The 22191-nt window shown below is 42.1% G+C and overlaps 1 protein-coding gene across 6 annotated transcripts in view; it reads left to right on the top strand.

The window, feature by feature from the left end:
- The first annotated feature begins 360 nt into the window (after positions 1 to 360).
- Positions 361 to 22191, top strand: part of fgfr2 (fibroblast growth factor receptor 2) — a 39825-nt gene continuing 17994 nt past the window's right edge. For 2 of the 6 annotated variants that reach the window (XM_086092285.1, XM_086092284.1), the window contains exons 1-8: positions 361 to 929; positions 2156 to 2411; positions 10426 to 10683; positions 11969 to 12043; positions 15407 to 15576; positions 17678 to 17801; positions 21637 to 21827; positions 22005 to 22143. In XM_086092285.1, coding sequence (XP_085948411.1) covers positions 2231 to 2411; positions 10426 to 10683; positions 11969 to 12043; positions 15407 to 15576; positions 17678 to 17801; positions 21637 to 21827; positions 22005 to 22143 — 1138 coding nt within the window. In that variant the 5' untranslated portion in view covers positions 361 to 929; positions 2156 to 2230. The remainder of the gene's footprint in view (positions 930 to 2155; positions 2412 to 10425; positions 10684 to 11968; positions 12044 to 15406; positions 15577 to 17677; positions 17802 to 21636; positions 21828 to 22004; positions 22144 to 22191) is intronic. The other 4 variants (XM_086092283.1, XM_086092282.1, XM_086092286.1 and 1 more) reach the window with 3 other exon arrangements.

Here is a 22191-nt window from a genome sequence, read left to right as displayed (position 1 = left end):
TCAGCTGGGAGCGGCTTTGAGGTGACGTCAGAAGTCGAAAATTGGAACAGCCACAGTGTGTATGTATTTATATTATTATTATTATTATTATTATTATTATTATTATTATTATTACAGAGGGTCCCGAAAAGACGTATACCATGTCTCAGTAAAGGTTGGGAAACACCGGTCTAGCCCGTTGTAGACCGTGAGATATTGCACCTTGACACGAGGGGGCGCTCTAACTGCGGAGCGCGTTCAGGAGTTCATTGGTTCTGCCTGCCACTTTCAAGCGAGTTGAACACGGTCACACACGCTTGGATGTTCGGATGGGCGGAGGGAGGCGAGGCCCAAAAGCACTGCGGCCAGGAAGCAGCTCAAATTACAGCGAGAGGGGGAGCGTTGAGGGAGGGAGGAGAGCAGTGCGTGGAGACGTAAGGAGGAGAAAAGCTAGTAAACCTGACAAAGCGGCTGCGTAAAACACTGCGAGGAGTGTCGGCAAAGAGAAGAGGACGCACGATGATGGATTTTAACACATTTTGCATCGGACATCTGTATTATTGTGCGTCCTAATCCCACGTCTACCCTCGTACTGACTTTCTTTTGAGTTGACAAGTGCACAGCTGGATTGCTGTTGCGCCTTGGAAGAAGAAACTTGGTGACGAGGAGGAAAGTTTCGGTGCTACTTCACCGTGCTTTTTCCCCCCCTTCTTTCTAACGGATAAAACGCGTAAAAGTAGGATTTCTTTGCATGGCAGCGGACTACTCTGCGAGTCAGGCTTGGAATATATTCTGTGATTTGATCTGAGAGTGGATTTGTTAACGCCAGACAGATTTTCTTTTCGGAGCGTTGAGGAGTTGGGAGACATTCCTCCGTCTGGATTGAACCCATGTTCTGTCCTCCCTTATCCGTGCATGCCAAAACAGCTCCACGATTTTACTCCACTTTGGTAAGTGTTTCTTCTGTTTATGATCAAACTCTGTATGAAAAGTTTCCATCAACTTTCTTCTGTCTCGCTGCATTAAAAGGTAGAAATAATTTGTTAAACATTAAGGTTCAAGTTAAATGTACATTCCAGGTCTAAATGCAAATAAACAGCACTTTAGAATGTGGCAATATGTTTATTGTCAACTGTGCATGCGTCCAAAGCGTGTTGAACTTCACTGAAAGAATGTATTTCCCCCCCTAGTAAAAATGGGCCCTTGTTTGTTTTAGAAGGCGAAATACTATACAACACCTTGCATCATCACTTTAGAGAGCCCACTAACGTGGCTCCTGGTTGTTTATTACTATGCTTAATTTTCTACATCGCCTTTATGGTGCCAATTATCCCGTGACCGCAGTTGTTTTTTCACCGCTTTGGTACCGGGGCCCCTAAATCACCGAGCAGCTCCAAATGACCCCCCATTGAGGAAAAGCCAACTGATTTGAATCTCAATAGGAATTCAACCCGCGCCAAGAAATTGCATTCAAAGTCTGCTTTAAATGAAGGCAGCGCTCGCGTTGGGAGCAAAGCAACACCATTAGACACTATTTTATAGTCCAGGCTTGCTTTACTAGTATTATTTCATTTTATTTTGGACATTTTCATACGTTTGCGTTCTGCTAAAGTGAAATGTGGTAAGTTCATTGTTAATCAACGTAGTATCTTATTCATTTTTATGGTTATTATTAGCTCATTGTGACCTAATTGTGATTCTCATTAAGTCAAACAACAACAAAATAATACGAATAATATTGGGCTGTAAAAGTTTGAACATTCAAAGACCTTCACCAAAGATTTAAATAATACGCGTGACAAGTGACAGAAATGCACCAAAGAGCAGTGGCGGCAACAGGTTTGATGCATCCCCTGCGTACAGGAATCAACTCCAGGACGAGATGATGATGAATGAGACGAGCGTGGTGCCAGCTGGGAAGATTTGATTGTGGAGAATGAGATTTTAAACACGCCAATTAAGATAGGGTATTTTGATACTGACTATATGCCAAATTTGAATGTTACAAGTTTCCCCGCATCTTCAGCATCAGCTTATTTGACTGTATTGTAAAGTCTTGCAAAGGAGAGATTTCCCTTCACCCTCAAGTCAGATGATTTAGTGAAAAACACTTTTTTTTTTTTTTTTAAACGGAGCATCGATTCCTCAAGTAACCATTGTCTTATTCCATTCTCAGCCCAGGTGATCGGGTGAATTCCAGTGCGTGACAGCCCGACCCGGCAGCAGTTGATGGTTGGGCGGACCCCCTCAGATGGGATCAGTGTCCAGGGGGCGGCGGAGAACGGGGTTATGGGGAGCGCTGGCCCCCTTTAACGGGATGGCCTCTTGGGCCTGGCTGCTGGCTGCCGTCCTGCTGTCCCTGTTGACTGTCAGCGTGGCCCGGCCGCCCCTTACGCCCATCAAGGAAGAGGAGGCCACTCTGGAACCTGAAGGTGAGCAGAGCGGGTCGAGAGATGGAGGATGTCTGACTTGTTTTCATGAAGCAAATGTGGAATGTGCAGGCCACATTGAGTTTTTATGTTATGTGAAATGTTCAAATATATGCTGAAAAGAGCCAACAAACATGGACACAGCAAGGCTCCTGTTTTTGTCATCTGTTGCCGATGTCTGCTGCAGTTTAGTTTGTGTGTGAGTGTGAAAGGCAGGTTGGTGGAAGCGGGTAGGGTGGGACGCTGTTTATGCTGGCAGCACTACCTGCTTGCCTGGAATTAAGTGAGATGGAAAGGGAGACTCTTGGAATGGTACCATATGCTTGTTCTCTGAGTTCTTTAAAAAAAATGTTTTATTACATGTCGCATTTTATACTTTGGTTTTCCTAAAACCACTAAAATGAATAATCCAGATACTTTACATGGCTTTGGTCAAACTGTTTAAAATATGTTGGTGGCCTTTTTGTATTCATAACATTGTAGTGGGCAGATGTGGGTCTATCAAGAATATAATCGATTTTGGTGCAGATTCCTTATTTTCTTCTGAAGTTATTCTTGTGTTAATCGTATCAATGGAAAGCATGCAGTCAGACATTTTTTATCTGGTTATCTTGGCATTTGCTTATTGCTTTCAATTTGAGACTTGTCCATGTTTTCGTTGTCTGTAAGATAGTGTTTATTTTAATTTCTGTGTGAAATAACATTCCAAATCCTTTTGTTTCACTGCTTTAATCGGCATGCTAATTGTTTGTTTGGCAAACAAGAAAACATTACATTTCACCCATCCCCCACGCACATGCAGTATTCATCCTCCAGCTTTTCTTAACCTTTACTTTAGAGGTCAAGAAAAATAGTTTGTTGCGTTGATGAGAGGCTGTCTCGATTTATCCATATTTGACTCAATCTGTAAATTGGAAGTCAACCTAAAACTGTCTTTACTAGTCTAAACACAGTATGTTGTTTGTGAAATATCTCAGACGGCGGCCATTTTGCCATTTGCTGTTGACTGAAAATGACATCACAGTTGCTCAGGACTCAAGTAATGACCAATCACAGCTCAGCTTGCCAATTTCACATGACCAAACTCAAAAAGCAGGTGATGTGATTGGTCGTTACTTGAGGAAAAAAACGGGTGGATTTTGCTGCCTAATTCATATTCCACAAACACAATATTAGTCTGAATGCCGTGTTTAGATGTCAGGGAAAGAGACTGGCTGCTGAACCCACCCTGTGTGTCCTAATAACACCCCCCTTCGGAGATGTTTGGGATTCCCTCCAGCCTGCTCTGCCCTGCAGCCATGCAGCGTGCGCGCGTGGGAGTAAAATAACTTCGAACGGGTGAGATTGCGTATCAGCGTAGTAGTAGAGCCCGTGTGGCCCTGCGAGTTTTTCTACCTGTAACATTTGTAGCCAAGCCAGTGAGGTGGTTAAGGCCCTACACAACAGAGCCATTGTTGTCACTGAAGCCGCTTGTGGTATCTGTGGGAGCGTGTTTACCTTGTCCAGGCGTACTCCGTTTGCACTCTTGACAATGGCAGCAAACACAATCCTTTGCATTGCTTTCCTCGGCTTCACAGGCTTTGCTTGCCTTTGCGTATGTAGAATAAAAGTGGCACGCTGGAAAACGGCCCGAAAGCAAGCGCAGCTGACAAAAGTCAGTTCATGACTTGGCCCTTGTCCTGCTTTCCCTGCCAAACTTTGTTCTTTAAAAAAAACAAACATTTTGTGCAGCATGGAGAGCAACTTCTCCAAATAGTTGAGTGGTTAGATAATTAGAGACAGCAAAGTTGAGTCTTTCATGTTGAGACTGACACAACTAACATTTGGAGTTTTTTTCAAAAGAGACAGCGTTTATTTCGTTCTTTTTGACTGTGTGAATACTGTAGCTGCGGTGGTCTTGGCACTGATTTGTTTGATTTCTACACTGATTGTAGAACAAAAACCGTTGCATGTAGCAGTCATGGTCATGGTGGTCAAGTTGTGTGAGAAGATGCAGTGTTTATTGCCATTTTGTAAAACTGTGCCATCTCATAGTAGTAGTAGGGCAGCTGTAAAAGTATAAAAGTGTCAGTTGGCGAGTTAATGACATGGAGTATGTGTGTGTTTGAGGGGGGGGGGGTGGGGGGGGGGTTATGTTGTTGACAATAGACCTGAACTCCAAAACTAACACCTTAAGTGTCGCTGGTCCACAGCAGGAGGCAGAGGTGATGATAGAGGAAAACAGATTACTACTTTATACCAGTGTAAATGACGAGTTAATAGAGTTTGCTTTTAACACATAGGTGCCAGTTTTTTACCTGATTGTAGCCTCTCAAATTAGGCATATGTAGTATCTTAGCTTAAATGTTCAATCACTCAATGCCCAAAATCTTACCAGAAAACTTGAGTGAATCGGAGATAAACTGAAAAACAAAAAGAAGAACTCTAAAGCCAGGCAGCAAACTTTTCCATCTGTCGTTAAATTTGTGGCCACCTCAAGTGCATTACTTCTGTGAGTAAACATAACTGTATCATCAGCATACCTAATAATCTTTACATCAACACTGAGGGGAGGTCATTAACTCATTCACTTCCAGCCATTTTCACTGAAGCAACCCTCTTCGCGGCTGTTTCACTGGATTTTGACTGATTTTACCAGGCCCACAGAATATTGTGTTCTATTGCTATAAAAACATGGAAAATACCAAAAGAAAGATTAAAGTCTCTTCTTTCATCAGGAAAAAAAGTATATTTCTGCCTGTTTCCGTTTTGCAGCAATTAGCATTAGAACCTGTTTAAAACTGTGGGTAAAATAGCTTTTTTTCAACATGGCCCTAGTTGATCTCTTATACTCTACTGCCACCTGCTGGCCGTTTTTGAAATAACTACCTCTGCTTCAATCATTCTCTTGAGTTCAGAAGCTGCATCTAATGCTCTAGCATAAAAAAACATGAACATCATATAAATACGTCTTTGGGCCGCATGGCAATATTTAAAATAGAACGTATTTATACGTTTTTGGGGAGCAAATTAATGTATGATGTATAAACTAAAAAGCAAGCGCACAAGAATGGAGCCTTATGGAACTCCCGTTATGCATCTTTTAATATGTAGCTTTTAGATAACAAGATGGGCGAGTTAGCATATTTTCTTCACAGTTCTGAGGTTGAGGGTTCAAATATTATATATGGCCTTTTATGTGAAGTTTGCATCTTCTATCCTTTCATGCCAGCTTCATTAAACTCTAAACAGTCCTTAGGTGGGAATGTAAATGCTTGTTTGTCTATATGTGGCTTTCAATTGGCTGGTGACCAGTCCAGAATGTACCCCACCTTGTGCCAAAAGTCTGCAGGGATAGGCTCCAGCACACCCGTGAACCTAATGGAGTTCAATTGTAGAGAAAATGGATGGCTGGCGGTGTAGCGCTAATGTTGTGGCTTCATTATCCAAAAGCATTATGGAGGGAAGGACACCTTTAGGCTGAGAACCAATAAAGAGATAAGAAGGAGGCAGATTTAAAAGGGTCGGGTGGGGTTCAGGGAAAAACCTTGATTGGGAATGGGTAGCGGGGGGTTAGGCAAAATGAAGGGGCTTGTTGCCATGGATGTTAGCTGGGGGCCGGCTTTGGAGCCTCTCCTTTGTCATAGCATAAAAAGCAAAGACAGGATTTGAATGTGAAAAGGGGGGAAAAAGAGAAAGAAAAGACAAGAAAGGTCCGGGGATTTTCAACGTGAGCAGGATGCAAAGGGATGAGGAAAGGAACAAGGAGGGATAAGAGGAGTTGTGCGGATAATGTAATTTGGTGATGTGTGTGTCCGTGTGGGTGCTGAGATGGGATGGCAGTCATTACATTTAGTCGGTGAGTGAAGAGATCGAAAAGTCGACTTTCAGCTGAATAAAGCTTTCTACAAAAGTAACACACTTTTCGAGAGAAGAGAAGTTATTGCTGTTTGACATTTTGCTACTTTCCACATCACTGCTCAGCCGCGGCCAATAAATCGGGCAAATGGAAGAATTACTCTTCCCGCAGACACACATTTTTGCCATCAAGATAGGAGGGGACCACTCACATGAGGCACACTATAAGAGAGTTTTCCAGCAGGACTGACAGCAGTGATGAAGCTGATTGATATTGATCAAAAGTGTGTGCGTGTTTGTAATAGAGAAGAGCCAGATTTCCCGCCCGCTCCTGTGGCGCAAAAAGGGGGATGCAGCTTTGCAGAGATCAAATCTGTCGTTTCAACTCTTCAACCCAGCATGCGTCCTTCTACTTGTGTGTGTGTTTGCGTCAGTGTGCACGTATGTGATAGGCGCCTTTGTTATCATGACGCTCGTACCCATGTTTTTCTAATCCCCCCTCCCCCTTTCAGGCTCCTCGCGGTTGCTGATGTATTCTCAGTATGTTTAAGTGTGCTCACATATGATGCAGGTTCCCATGAACAGTCAGGCACGCTGGAGGTGTCAACAGGGTCAGGTCAGCCGGGTCAGGGGTGAGAGCGTGGAGTGGGGGGGTGTTTGGGATGGGGGAAGGAGAGGGCAAAATGGAAAGCGAGGTGAAAGAAAGAACCGGGGAGGCTGTGTGAGCTGGAGTTGATGGAGTGGGACAGATGGAGCCAGCAGAGATAAAACAAGTGATGAGGGTAGAACTAACACGTCGATGCTTTCTTTAATTAAGCGCACCATTTGGAAGACCACCTCTCCCTCTTGTTGATATTTATGTAACACAATCTGTTCCTGGATTGTCGTCTATCTCAGATTTGAAAACAAAAACAAATCCCATGGGAAATAATGGAAAGAGACACAATCCATTCCTGGGTCAAACTGTTACCATCGTAAGACTTCTATGAAGTAAACAGACAACTTTTTTGACCAGTATTAACGGTCAGGCAAGTGTAAAATTAACTACTGTTAATATATGTTATTTACTACTGCGCAAAAAAAGCTAACCTTGATACTAACTTTGATATATCGTAGCAGGAATCCTTAATAATGTGAGTCACTCCATCGCGGTTTTCATTTGTGACCATAGTTTCGTCTATATTGCAGTTTACTCACTACTTTGAGGTTTTTCTGTTTTTGTTTTTTTTAAGCTATTTTTCTTTGCAAAAATCAAGAAATGTTGGGTTTTTTAAAAGGGGAATTTGGGTTTACAAAACCGAGACCATGAACATTAGAACATGAACAACACCCACTGCCTAACCGCCTGTTTCCTCCTTGTGGGTGCGTTTGGAAATTCACTTCGAGTGCGCTGTTTCAGACTGCTTGGAAACTCAGAACGTTGTTCAAATGTGCTGTCAGTTATTCAGAGTGCCCCCCCAAAAATGGAGCCAACAGCCAAACCAAACAATTGTATTCAGAAATTAGAACAGAGTGCGCACGACGACAGAAGGTCCGCTTAATAACCACGTTAGCATTTTTCTTTTTATCTTAAAATGACTTACCCTAACCAGAATTCTGCATCACATTCACATTATATGATTGTAGCCAATGCGTGTAGTGGATTAATGAGGCTCGTAAATCCATGTGGAAACTGAAACCAAGTTGCCATGACTACGGTTCTCTACTTCCGTACATCCGGCGGAATTTCCTTCTTCTTCGTCTGCTTTAGAAGAAGAAGAAGAAGTTAAATTATGGCAACTTCGTTTCTGGCACCATAAAGATTTAGAAGTCTCATTAATCCACCAGGATTGTACCTTAAACAGGATTCTGGTTAATGTAAGCCATTTTAAGATAAAAAGAAACAGTTAAAGCGTAGTTATTAGGCGGATGTTGTCCTCTTTCTTGTATATTCTTGTTCTTGAGTTGGTGATTCTTTTGAAATAAGCTATCGCGTTAATCTTCCGCTGTGTATTTTTAACGTGACCCATCTTGGGCTCGTCCTAGTGTATGTTATGAGCATTGCACAGTCTGTTTACATCCAGGTGTTGTGTTGCTATGCCGTGAAGGAGTGTCTTAACAATTTCAATATCTCCTCTGTAAAAATGAAGCACAAAGCTTCAAAAGGCCTACAGGATGGGAAGCGTCACGTCGTAAAACGTGGCGGGGATTGATTCCATTCTCCAGCATGAGGGTTTTCCCTCTTTATCAGACCACACACGCAGCCGAGGGTGGTGAAGGAAGGGTTAATTATTTCCGAATTGAAGGAAAGAGAGAGAGAAAAGACAATGCAAGAACTGTACCTGTATGTGTTTACCCGCCCAAGGGGAACGTTTCGAGGCATGCCGCGACTGCTGGCTCGCAGCAGACTTTCCTTTCCTGTCGAGGCTCGAGTGTGTATACTCTACACTTAACACACACGTACACACAGCAGAACATCATTTGGGTGCAACGTGGATGAAAAGGTGTGTTTGTTAGGAGGAAAGGTGGGGAGTGCCACAATCTCCATGATTATATGCATCAACCTTGAAGCCCTTTTGCTCAAAATATCCATTCGTCACCATGCTAACCATTTTCCATTTTCCTGCCGCTAGTAGAACTTGGACTATTTATGTCATGTTGTGTGCAGCTGCCTGTGTTGAATGTTCAGTATTCTGTTGGAATACAGTCTCAGCTTTGAGCCATCATCGTCTTTTAAGGACACTTTGCACTCACAGGTATTCACTGGCAGATTTAGATTTTCCCCTCAGAGGTGAAGGCTCTCGGTCTCCGCTGTTTGGAGCGGAGCAATGTTTCGCTGCTCTTGCTCAGCAAGCTGATCTTGCGCAGGAGTTGTAGATCCTCTATGGACATTTCATGAATGAGAATAGAGTTGACATTTTAACCTAGCAGATTTTGATTTTAATGACACTTGGTGTACTTGTTGATAGTGATGGCAAAATACTGAAACTCAAATTTTAGGTCAATCAGGGCAGGGGTTAAGGCGGTACGGCCTGCCAAATTTGGACATTTTCGGCAAAAAGTGGGTGTGGCTGTCTTCCTTTGAACCTTTCTATATCATTAACTATTGGATCTATATATGCAAATGAGGTATTGATGGAAAAGGTATTCAAGAAGGATTCCAAATCTGTTATAATTTAGAAGATTAGTGCATATTTTAGTTACTTTTTTACCTTTTGTTTTAGTTGACCTAGAGATTGACCTTGTGGATCACAAAAATGTTTCATGAAATGTAATATCTTACATTTTCTAAAACATATGCAAGTTTCATGGATATATGTTTGTTTGTTTTTTGTTTAGAAGCAATAAGGTGTCAAAGCATCCATACCCTCAGAGTTTCAATGAATATTCAGTGAATGTCTCCGGGCCTGTTTTTCCAAAAATGTCTAAATTTGGCAGGCCGTAGCTCCCGCAAACCTAAAATTTTACATTTAGTGTTGTGCCATCACCATCAACGTGTACTTGGTTCAACTAATTGGACGATTTGGCATGGAACGAGCCAATAACGAAGACAGAAATGAAAACAGAAGAATCGGGTAGGGGTTTGCTAAGTTAAGGCATGAGAGCCTCCACGAAAGCCTCCACAGAATTCAAACAGAACATGCGCTTCTTTTCTCTTCTGCCTGACAACTTCCATCTTTTATTACTTTTTTTTTTTTTAGACTGCCATGTATCAGCTACACATACTCACTTTCGCTCTGTCTCTCTCACTCACACACATACCATACACACACTGCTTGGTATCTAAGTAAAGGTTAGTAATATTTGGGGCTTTCTCAACACAGCCATGTTGAATTTTCACATGTCAGCGATGCATTGGGTGATTTTTATTATTATTTTTTGATTTTTTACACAATGCTTTGTCTTTCGCATGCGCTCCATCAATAAATGCCAGTCACACTGTACATTTTGTTTTTGTGACTGCTGGTATTTTCCAAGGGCTCTGTTTCAAATGATTCACTGGTGGTGTTTACAAAAAAAGGCCTCCTCTATTTTGCTCTGCCTGCATAACTTAATTGAAGTGCATCTTGTTGGTGCTGTTGTGGTGTTTTTGTTTCTTACACTGGCTTGTTTCTTCCTCTCTTCCCACCTTCCTCTGCACCCTTTTCATCCATTCCACCACCCCCTTTCTTCTCCTCCTCCTTCTCCATTCACTCTGCAGACACATCCAACAAATACCAAATTTCTAAGCCCACGGTGTGCTCTGTGCACCCGGGGGAGGTGTTGAAGCTGAGCTGCCCTCTGCCGGCAACGGGGACCATCACCTGGACCAAAGACGGCAGCTCTCTGGGCACCAACAACCGCACACTGATAGAGCAGGAGGTGCTGCAGATCCGCGATGCCACACCCAAGGATTCAGGGCTGTATGCCTGCACCAATGTGGGCAAAGATATGGTCTGCTTCATAGTCAATGTCACAGGTGAGTCAGGGTCCAGTCAGGGCAGGGCAGGGCTGGACAGGACAGGATGAGTTTACACACTCGGGGCTCTTAGGGTGTAAATCCTGCACGTTGTGCAGCATAACTCTTTACCGGAGGCAAGTTAGACATGGTATTGGTAATTCTGTAGGCAGCTCGATCATTTGTGTGCCCCCGTTAGCTGTGCTGGCCAGTGAGGTGATTTAAAAAAAAAAGAAGAAGAAGAAAATAAATTATAATAGTAGAAGTAATAATGATGATGATAATAATGCATTCAATGAATTAATTTCTACAATGATTCAGAGTGTGTGATGTTCTCTGTTCACATTTTTGCGAATTAAATTAATCTGCCATCCACTATACCTGTCTGACAGCTCAAAATCAGACCTGAAGCCTACTCTGAACTGACATTTAGACATGGTCTGAGGCTGAGCTGGTATAAGTTTAGACTGACCTTCTGCTACCAAATCGTTATTTTACCAGGTGTACCAACGACGACACATCCTCTAAGAAAGGCCAAATAGGCCTATGCGCAGCTTAAAAACGAAAAACCACCAGCATCTGCGCCCTGCCGCAGTTGCCCTGACTATGATAATAGAGCCCTCAGTTGAATTTTTGAAAATCAGGTGCAGTCTGTACAAAAAAAGAAAACCAACAAGCTAGAAAAAATGGGTAGAAAAAAACTAAATGGCCATGGCGAACTTCTTTGATAGGGGGACAATGAGGCAGTTTTAGATATGACGGGCCACGTATAAATATATATTTTTTTCAGAGGGGGAATAATATTCCGAGAAAAACCTCACAAATTTGCGACTTAATAAAATGGCAAATTTCCGCGGAAAAAACTCAGAAATTTATGAGAAATACACGTAGCGTACCATTCGGATGTTTGTGCCAATACTTTTTGGTCGGGTTTTCAAATAAGGAGATAGTAATTGCTTTAGCAGAGAATTAGAAAAAAAAATCCCTGAAGATTAACCCCCTCTGGAATTTTTTATTTTATTTTTATACGTGGCCCTAATACGCCGTCATATTGAGAAGAAAAAATAAAATACGTTTAAGAGTCAAGATCTCGTCCTGTTGGATATAAAAAATGTGCAATGTTTCATCATAATAGTGTGCTGTAGAATTTGTTTTTATTTGTTTCTATGCTGGCTATCAAAAAAATAGCTTTACATGAAACGCCGTCCGTGACGCAAAGGAGGGTGGGAGCTGCTACAATATGGAATGCGTGTGCAGATGTGCATGCCTGAGAAAGGGGGTCAGTAACCCTCGGTACTCTGTGCAGATGCCATCTCGTCGGGGGATGATGAGGACGATACAGAGCGAACAGAAGACACAGGGACGGACGGAGAACAGCTAAGTGAGTATGGGAGGGATTCATGACCGAAAAGCGTGACCCCACCTCAATTACTCATTGCGCTTAGATGGCGATTACCTTTGAATGGTTGCTGTTACTTGACGTGCTTGATTTGTTGTGTCGTATAAATACACTGATTCCTTTTATGTAGTGCAAATGTACAATTTCAAGTAATAAGACAAATTTTTAGCTTTGACATGAGCAATCTGGGTCAGTCCACCATTTTACCAGGGTTTTTAGTTTGTGAATATAGTAAGGAACTTCATTCTACTGGGTTTAGTTCTGGTCACTCCAGAACACCAATTGATCCACTCATCGTTCCTGTCGAGACTTAAGCTCGGTGTGTTTTTTGTGCGTACTTGATGCTCCAGAGAATTCAGAGATTCCTGACATTCCTTAAGCTTGTGTCTCTCCAGGTAGCCAGGCAGGCCTCTAGGAGCCATCCAGCTAGCTAGCCAGTCAGTCAGCTGGGCTGATCTATTACAAAAGGCAACCATCTGGACCCGGTTGCCTACCTGACGGGGTTTTGTGTGTGTTTGTGTGCGACTGTGCTACCTGTGTGCACAAAAGAGAAAGTTTTGCCCAAGTATGTCTGGGTTAGTAATTCACCGACACATGCTCACGTACGTGCACATGTTCACTCTCAAAAAAAGGGGCTGAAGTGAAGATGAGGGCTTCCACATCTTGTTAAAATTCTCCACACACACCCACTCACACACGAGTGGTGCTCCGCCTCCCTTTTTGGGCTCACCATAATTGCTTGAAAACCATTAAATATGGGGGAGGACCAGGCTAGAACTGCAAAAATGGCAAAGGGGAAAAGATCCAGATGCTCTGTTTGTAATCAACTGAAAAACTAAAGGGCAGCTGTACAGTTACATTTTCTTTTGAGCGAGGTGTGGAGCAGAGGATGAGGTTGCATTAAGGCAAGGGTGGGAAAGAGAAAAAAAAAAAGAAATACCCACAGGCAGTTTGTTTGGTTGGCAGCGGTAGCCTTGTGGAGGAGACACGGAGGAGCCTCTTGATGTGAGGGAAGCTGTCTTTCGGAGAAGGGTGGGTAGCGCTGATGTCATGATGAAGGCAAAGAGCCATGTGTTTGTCACAGTTTTTCTGGTTGAGAGCTTTCCTCGGTACGATTTACATCATCAAGTGGCTGTTGGCGGACCTCCCTTAAAAAAAAAAAAACTTAACATGACAAGATTGTTAGGGAGAAATAGCCAAGAAGAAACATTTTTTACAACACTGGGGAAAAGTGAACTAAATGAAAGTTTTGCAGGAAGTTAGATATCGACGTAGAGAACTAATTTTAATTAAACTTGAGCAAGCTTTCCATTTGGTAGATACTTGATGAACACTGAATTACTACTTTGGACCAAGTGATTTATCTCTAAGGAGGACTCAGTTGCAGCAGTTCGATAACCTCAGCTCAACCGTGGGCCATCCTCAGATAAGCGTCCATGACTGTGGATCCAGATGCGGGCTGTCCCGGGCACCACAGCAGTTGGCCACTTCATCCGGTGAGAGGTTGGAGGGTCATCTTGTTTGAAGTGCTGCACCTCCGGACGGAGGGCATGGGAAACAGCGGCGCTCACCTTTCATGTCTTAGCCTCATCCTCCAACCTGGCTGCCACTTTGGGGTCAGAGGTCTTTTTGGTGAGACAGGCTTGCAATAGGACAGTCTTCATCTAATCAGTCTGGGGGAATGCAAGGAGTGCTGACAAGGAGAGTAGAATTGGAAAAGGAAAAGGGAGACAGATAACGAGAGTGAAGGGATACAAATGGAATGACTAATTATAGTTGAGCACTCAGCATACAGTATGCTTCCATTCGGGAAGGAAGAGCGCTGTTTGCTGACTTTACTCTCCAAGTATGTGCTTCTTGTCTGGTTGTAAATACCAGAAAAAAACGACGCATGTACACAGAGCAAATTCTCTTATGGAACATGTGTGCCATGAATCGGTAGTGACTCGACTTTAAATGCGAATTGGCCGTCAAAAACAAATGCCAAATCAGAATTTTCAGTCGAGTGAGAATGAATCTTCAGCATCATTTGAATTGTGCTCTAAGAGAAGTGGTTGCACATGTATGGGGAATGGTTAGTCAGCTAATGAGCATTATATTAAACTGTTAAGTACAAAGCGCATCTCGACAATGTATCAATACCTTTATTGTTACTTCGCTGTTGATGCCATCCTAGCACGAAGGGAATTTGCAAAGTTGGATGCTAGACGGAAGAGCTACAGTAAATAAAACCATCCTAAGTTAGCTTCACGCTAGCTGGCTGAAGCTGTATGACAGACACGACGCGGCTCGATGTAAAACTTGACCCAAAAGCGAAAAAGGACCGTGGGTTCTGTTATTGACCAGTGTACGGCGAGGGACCCTGGAGGTTAAAGTAAGTTATTTTAAACTGAAAAGAAAAACTTTTCTTTTGGTTAATGCAGCGGCGTTAGCACATTAGCTGCTGTCTTGGTACACTCTTTAAAAAAAATAAAAAAATGAATATGAGGTTTGATAAAGCGCTTTGGACAACATATGGTGTAAAAGCAAAAGTACAATTAGTAACCCATTCAAATGGTTTCGGGATTTGGTAGGTAAACCCTTACCAAATATGCAAATGGGCATTTGCCCATAGTACATATATTTGAAGACAGTTGTAGTCTTAGGAGTGGGAATTCCCTCTGTTGTTTGTCGGTTATGCAAGAGAGGAAGTGATGGTGTGGACGACCGTTTAGGTTGCCATTAAAACTTTCTCCTTTCCTCCGGAGCCCCATCTGCTTCGGCAATCATGCTCCCAGGTGCACAGAGAGGATGGGGCGGGGGGCGGTAGGGGTGCTTGGAAGAAAATCTAGCTAGCTGCCTGCTAGACAGAAATGCATAGAAACAAACAGAACGAGGGTCAGAGAGGCAGATGTCGGAGAATCACTGGTGAACTAATGGGATCTCTTTTGGTAGCTTCGATTTTCTCCTCTGACAACACATCATTGTTTTCCAAGGGTGATAAAGAGGGGAGCTGTGGGAATTGAAGGAAGTGGAGAAAGGAACGCTGCTAAGTTGAATGAGATGGAATTGAATGTAATAGTCCAGTTAGCCTCTTGGCAATACCCAAGTGCATTCCCCGCTAGAGGAAAGATTTTTTCACCCCCTTTTTTGGAAAACCCTGTGGAGTTTTTAGGAAGAGGTTGTGTTTTTATTGACCTGTGAGTGTGAACCTCTGGCTTGTGTTATTCAATGTCATCAAGGTGCTTGTTGGATTAAAGGAATGCCTGCATTTGGCTCTTCTGCAGCTCTACTTATCACCATCTTGGGTCCCAATGAGTTAAGGGATCTCAGCCTAACTGAACACCAACTGTTGTGTGTTTGCAGGCGCCCCATACTGGACCTCGGCTGCAAAGATGGAGAAGAAGCTGCATGCAGTGCCAGCTGCCAACACAGTCAAGTTCCGCTGTGCTGCGGGAGGCAACCCCCGGCCCAAGCTGCGCTGGCTTAAAAACAGCAGGCCTTTCCGCCAAGAGGACCGCATGGGAGGTTATAAGGTAGGACAAACAACTAATATATCATACTTGTATTTATCTATGATGTCAGACTTTCCCAGCTATGTGCTAGCATCATTCCAGCCATTTGTGATCATCCTCGCGAAGAGAGTTACATTTGCTTTTCTAATAATCGTGAATGTCCTTTCACCTCCTTTTCATGCTCTGATGAAGACAGAGGAAACGAGGGCAGGGTTTCTGGTGTGAAATTGGAATTGCTCATCCTTGAGCTAGCTCTCACCAGGATGCTTTGCAGAATCTTTCACTGTAACTCATTAGAGAGCCCGACATGGGACTTTGGAGGTGCAATGCCCCCACAGACAGTAATGAAAAATTAGGTAATGTCATGATTGAACCGTGAAGAGACTGAGGTAACTCAATCAGGGAAAAACTGGTCTCGCTTGCTTTGGTTTGTGTGCGATTGTCGTATGTTTTTACGTGTGATTCACAAAATGGTCAATGAATAACTGCAGTGAATGACACAACCCTGCGTGATGTTATGCTTACAGTGAAACTTAATTAAAATGTTAATGAGGTTCCTTTGTCGGGAAGTAGAAAAAAATGACGCAACATGACCAATTTCTTTGAAGAATAATATTGTTCCAACTTCCAACAATTGGTCTTATTTTCCTTTTGTCCAAAGAAGAATTATTGCACATAGAAAGTGCAGCAGATGATTGGTACTTCCCATAAAGTTGTTGTGATTCTATGTGAAGATCGCTAAAGGCGGATTGTCGCCCCACTAGGAGAGTTTAAGGTAGTGATTGAGTTAACGTAGCTATCAATATTGCATCCTTTCCGCCTTTAGCATGGTTTATTACAATGCAGACAAAAAACCAGCCAAGTGTAAATGATACATTCAGCCTGTCAGACAAACCTCAGGCAGCTCATTTCCTCTTTTTTTTTTTTTGTTAACAAATGTTAGACAAAAGCCGTACCTGAACCCAACCCTGTGGCATAAGCGCCCCTTTGTGTTGAAATGTGGGCTTGTCTCGCTCCAGTCACTCCGATTGTAGACAGAAATCTTTTTTTATTGTTGCTTGCTCATGTAGGGCCCACACACCGTTGCAACTCATTTAGCGCATTGAAATCATCAAAACAGGGACATGGTTCTTGTTTTTTTTATTATCCCAACATGCTTGGAAAAGCATCACCACCTACAAGTTTGCACAGTGGCAAACGGCGTGCTCAGTTACCACCAAACTACGTAGCCCCTTTAGACCCTTTTTTTTTTTGCCAGTCAAAATTTATTTTTATTTTTATTTTTTTGGTGCTGACTTTGACTCTTTTCCCACATAAGAACAACTTGGAACATTTTTGGGGGGATTATCTCATGTTTTTAGTTGTTAAAGTGGATGCGAGGATAATATGGCTGTAACAAGCTTATATGCAAAAATTTTAACATGAACATCATAAAATCAACTTGCGATTGTGATTGGTTAGTTAAGATCCAATCATGAACCAGAAGTGTCGACATCATCCAAATTATGCATTTTATTGGCTCAGACACGTGAATATGTCATGTCCACTGCAACCATCTATGGGTCTGAAGGGGTTAATTTTTCATTAAGTTGTTTTATGTGTATGACTTAGAAGTATTTTTATACGTAACATAACATATATCAATATATAATGATCCTAGTAATAATATAACAGCATTTCTCCTTAAAATTGTATGAAAGTAATGGCAATTTTAATTTCAAATTTCTAGTTCCTGATTTTAAAACGGCCACAAGAGAGAGTATCATCTTCTGTTCCGAGTACCGATATCTTGAAATAAGGCCGGGTATCAGCCCGATAACTGATACCTGGTATTGTTACACGCCCATCCCTAATATTTATTGTAATAATTATTAACTTTACTACTGCATTAGCAAAGGTTAGTGACTTGCATACAAATAGACATTACATCATCGTCATAGGAATGAAACTTTTTAATGTAAATGTAAACTATTTAGTACTTAACTTTATCATTACTGGCTGATAAATTATATGATACAGGGCACATTTTTTCTAACTTTGCTGTATTTTTGTATTATCTTTGCACTGGAGTGTTTTTTGTTTTTTTTACTCATCTTATAAATCTTCTGACTTGCTTCTGTAGGTACGAAGTCAGCACTGGACCCTTATAATGGAAAGTGTGGTTCCATCGGACAAAGGCAACTACACCTGTTTGGTGGAGAACGAGTTTGGATCCATCAGCCACACCTACACCTTGGATGTTGTGGGTCAGTAGTGACATCATGCAAATCTTAGCTCATCACTGCTATGTGAAAAACATTTACCGGGTATGTCCATTTTTTCAAAATGTACGTTTTTGGGATAAAACTAAATGCAGACATCCCAAAAACGTAAAAATGTGGGTGGGGCGGGTTGCATGTACATTTTACCTATGTGTCCTTTTCACTTAGTCCATTAGAAGAAGCAACAATTTTGTAGTCTGTCAGATTTTTGAGTCTTCTATTGTTTCATGGAATAATTATTAGATGATTATTTAGTGTCATTAAACCAGGAGCACACGCAGTGCTTGGGTCAGCACTACTACACTCATCAAACTTGGTCAACCCTTTCTTAATGACCTTTGGAGCACACAAAACAAAGTGTGGTTTTTTTCCTGCTGAGTTAGCATGTAGGATAGCGACTGAGGATCAATGAAAGCAAGTATGTTACAGTGCAGACTCTCTTTCATTAGGTCTTGCTTGAGTTGCTTACAAGTAATCACATGGACTCACTTATCTGACTGAAAAGGTCAATAATCCACAAGTGATGTTTGATCCACACAAAGATGTTTAAGGGTCCACTGGTCACTACATGAATGTGTTGTGTCACGTTTCTGTGTTTTATTTAATGGCGATTAAATACCTGAGGGTTCTTACACCTTGAGCGTATCGCCAAATGCACATTATTACACACTCCCTATTTCAGCCCCCCTTCTCTGGTTAACTTTGCAGTAAGCCAAAGCTGTTCTTTCGACTGCATTTTTCTTTTTGTTCTTTTTTTTTTTTTTATAGCCAAGCAGTAAAGCCTCTAAACGTCTGGCTCCACAGCCACTACCCCCTGCAACCTCTTGCTTCATTTTACTCCTTTATAATGTGCTGCACAAAGGGGGAGAGCCGAGGGTTTGTCACAGAAAAGGAGAGAAAAGACAAAATAGATTGCTCTTATCAGTGTTTTTTCTCTCTCAAAATGACACACAAGATTAGCCGTTAAAACAAGGCGAAACTAGTGACTTCTGGCTCAAACTGGCCAGCGGTTCGATAACCACGAGTGGACACGCATGATGAAGAGACGCCAGTGGCCCTCGGTTATTTTGACACTTTTTTTCTTGTTGTTTTGTGAGGCCGCCAGCTTCGGGGAGCGTTTACGTATACAGTATCTTGCATTTTGTTGCAAATCATAACCTTGTTAATATCACCAATCAAATGTTCAACATTTCAAAATCAGGTTATGACTACTAAATAGCTGTACATGAAAATAAATGATAAAAGTGGACCTTTCTCTATCTCGAAATGACGTCTTCCCCTCTTTCAGCATTGCTCTCTTGTGTTAGGGATGGGATGCTTGCCAATGACTCCCGTCATGATTGTTCCGGTAGAGCGTATTTTAGCAAACATTAAATAGTGACAAATGATTCCGTTTTGCCAGTTATTTTTTATTGTCGCTTGCAGTTTTACATTTGCATTGGGAAAAGTGAAAATGTAGCATAGTTTAGTTCCCCTCGCTGTGCCTGTAAAACGTTTAGAGCAAGGTGTCCAAACAATGGCCCGGGGGCCATTTGCGGCCCGACGTCCATTTTTCAGCGGCCCGACATCCATTTTTCAGCGGCCCGTGACGCATACTAAAAATGACATTTGACATGGCTCGCAAGACTAGTTAAAATAAATAAATAAATTGGATGTTGAAAAAATAGGCATCATTACTACTAATGAATTGGTTTATATACATACTACAGCTTTTCTAGGTATGCAAAGATACGAGTAAATTATTTATGACTAAAATAATACTGTAAGATAATTACTTTTTAGAAGCAAAAAAATATATATATGATCCATGTCAAGGTCAGATTTATGAACATTAATGACAAACTCAAGTGACAGTTTTGCTTCTGAATGTGGAGATGGGATTTGGACCATACCCAAATCTTGAAGTTAATATAGCAATTTGTTGAAAAATAACTAGGAAATATGAACAATTTATAATTTATTGCCTGATTGATTGATTTCAGTATGTTTAATAAATTAAAGTCAAATTTCAAAGCGGCACTTGCATCCCCCCACTTTTCTGTAAATGAAAAAGTTTAGGACACCCCTGAAGATGTTTTTGCTAGATAGAGAGCAAAGAAAAGAAAAACGCTGGTGGTGGGTAATGGACACTACTAACACAACAACAATGTAGGAAGTAGGATAAGGAGTGGGAAAGAGGAGCGGGAATCATTTCATCTGTCACATTGTAAAAAAAAAAAAAAAAAGTACAGACAGACAAAGAAGAAAGCAAACTCAATCTCTCATCAAATTTTTTCATTCAAGAACTGAATTCCTAGGCCTCCATCTTTAACTTGTATGCTGCACTGTGCTTACCTTCAGGCATTGTTTGCAAAGGCAATGCAGTGCCTGAGGCTGAGTGATGTCATTCTATGTGTATGTGTGTGTGTGTGTGTGATGGCAGCGAGTGGTTGCTGTCAGTGTGGGGGTCGGTGTGCTCCTCAGCACGCTTGTGGCGGCCCGGTGCAGTTTGAAAGGGAGCATTGTTCAACAGGTCTCGCTCTGTTTGGATTTGCAGTCCTAATGTTTGCCTGCAGAAGAATGCAGATAGTGGGACTTGTAGGGGGTGGGGGGGCGTGAAGGTGTTTCACTTTCCAACACACATGCTAGCATAACTCTCCAACTGCCATGCCGTCCAAACATCTAACTTTATGAAAGTCCTCCTCCAGCATTGAAATTCCTTTCAGGATATATGGCCGTGCCTTTATAATGATGTGAGGCCTCCAAACGATTGTCCGATAGCGAGAGCGGTCGTGTTTCTGCCTGTCCACGTTTACCAGGAAATCTTTGCACAAGGAACTCAGGAAGTCCTGGAGATACTGTAATCGTTAAAATGAAATGGATGATCTAAAGATGTTTACCATCTGCTTTCAAGATATTTTACTTTCGGATAGCCATTCCCACCAAGTTGAATAGTTCTCGTGTTCCGCGGCAGGTTTTCGTAGGTGGGATGACAATATTTGTGTCAGTAGTGTGTCACCATACCAGTGCAACCTACTAATTAGGGAAGAGAAATAGACAACAATGTAGGACTTTCCCTTGTGCACTCTAAAGCTACTTTTCCTCCAGGCCGTAGAGTTCAAACAGCTGCGGTCGATTAAACGCTGATAAGGCTTGTATTTGGCTGAAATGATGTTTAAGGGTCATTTTTGTTGTTGTGACAAACAAACACAACAGAAAGTCTACACACCCCAATTCAAATGCTAGATTTTGTCCACTGACTGCTAATTTAAAGTGCTCATTACTCTTTGGACACCAGTTCAAAATCCCCAAAGCATGATACTGCCACCACCATATGGTGTTCGCGTCAAGCCTAAAGTTTAGCTTTGGTCTCATCAGACCGCAACAAAATCACAGAAAAGTTTGTCATGGTCTTTCCCCTCTCGAAAAGATTATAATTATTAGGGATGTTGGATACCACTTTTTTTTTCATATCGATACCAGTGTGAGTATTTACTCTTGAGTACTCGATACAGGTACCAAGTACCGACACTACTAATACTTATGATACCATTCTGAACAAATAATTTTCTGATGTACATGATGATTCATATATGTGTCTGGTATCGGCATCCTTTGTGAGTAACCTATACCTTGAATTTAGGCTGGCCAATCCCTAATTATCTTTTTTTTTCCAGTTGTGTTTTACATGTAATAGGTCACTTTTGTGGTGGAAATTTTTAAAATTATTTCGAAATGATTAATCTTGGTCTCATTTTTTTACAAAATATATATCCATTGTATTCTGTGTATGTCTGTTTAGTTAGTTGTCTTAATTAAAAAGAATCTTCCCTATGTCCAGAGCGGTCCCCTCACCGGCCCATTCTCCAAGCTGGCCTGCCCGCCAACACGTCCGTCTACGTTGGGGAAGACGCCCGCTTTGTCTGCAAAGTGTACAGCGACGCCCAACCTCATATTCAGTGGCTGAAGCACATCACCCAAAACGGCAGTCGCTACGGTCCCGATGGGCACCCTTATGTCAAAGTGCTAAAGGTACGTCTGCATTCTCTTGATTGGATTCAAACTGATGATGATGTTCTCTCCTCACCTATATATATATATATATTATGATAACAGGTCTTTTGTGGCTCCTGGTGTCTTCTCCTTCTCCTACATTCGTATATATGATTCCGATGCTGACCTTATCCTGTCATAATGTGTGGATTTCAGCGTTCAGGAATTAACAGCTCCAACGCCGAGGTGCTCAACCTCACCAACGTGACGCCGGAAGACGCCGGGGAGTATATCTGTAAAGTCTCCAATTATATAGGCGAAGCCAGCCAGTCAGGCTGGCTGACTGTCTTGCCAGGTAACCCAAAGACCTGACCGACCTTCCCTCCTCTCCTGGTGTGCTTTC

Source organism: Leptonotus elevatus, chromosome 13 (genome assembly GCF_054856555.1).
Source record: "Leptonotus elevatus isolate MCC_2025b chromosome 13, RoL_Lele_1.0, whole genome shotgun sequence".
Lineage (NCBI taxonomy): Eukaryota > Metazoa > Chordata > Actinopteri > Syngnathiformes > Syngnathidae > Leptonotus > Leptonotus elevatus.
The sequence above is the reverse complement of the archived record's forward strand: the minus strand, read 5'-3'. Positions and strand labels throughout refer to the sequence as shown.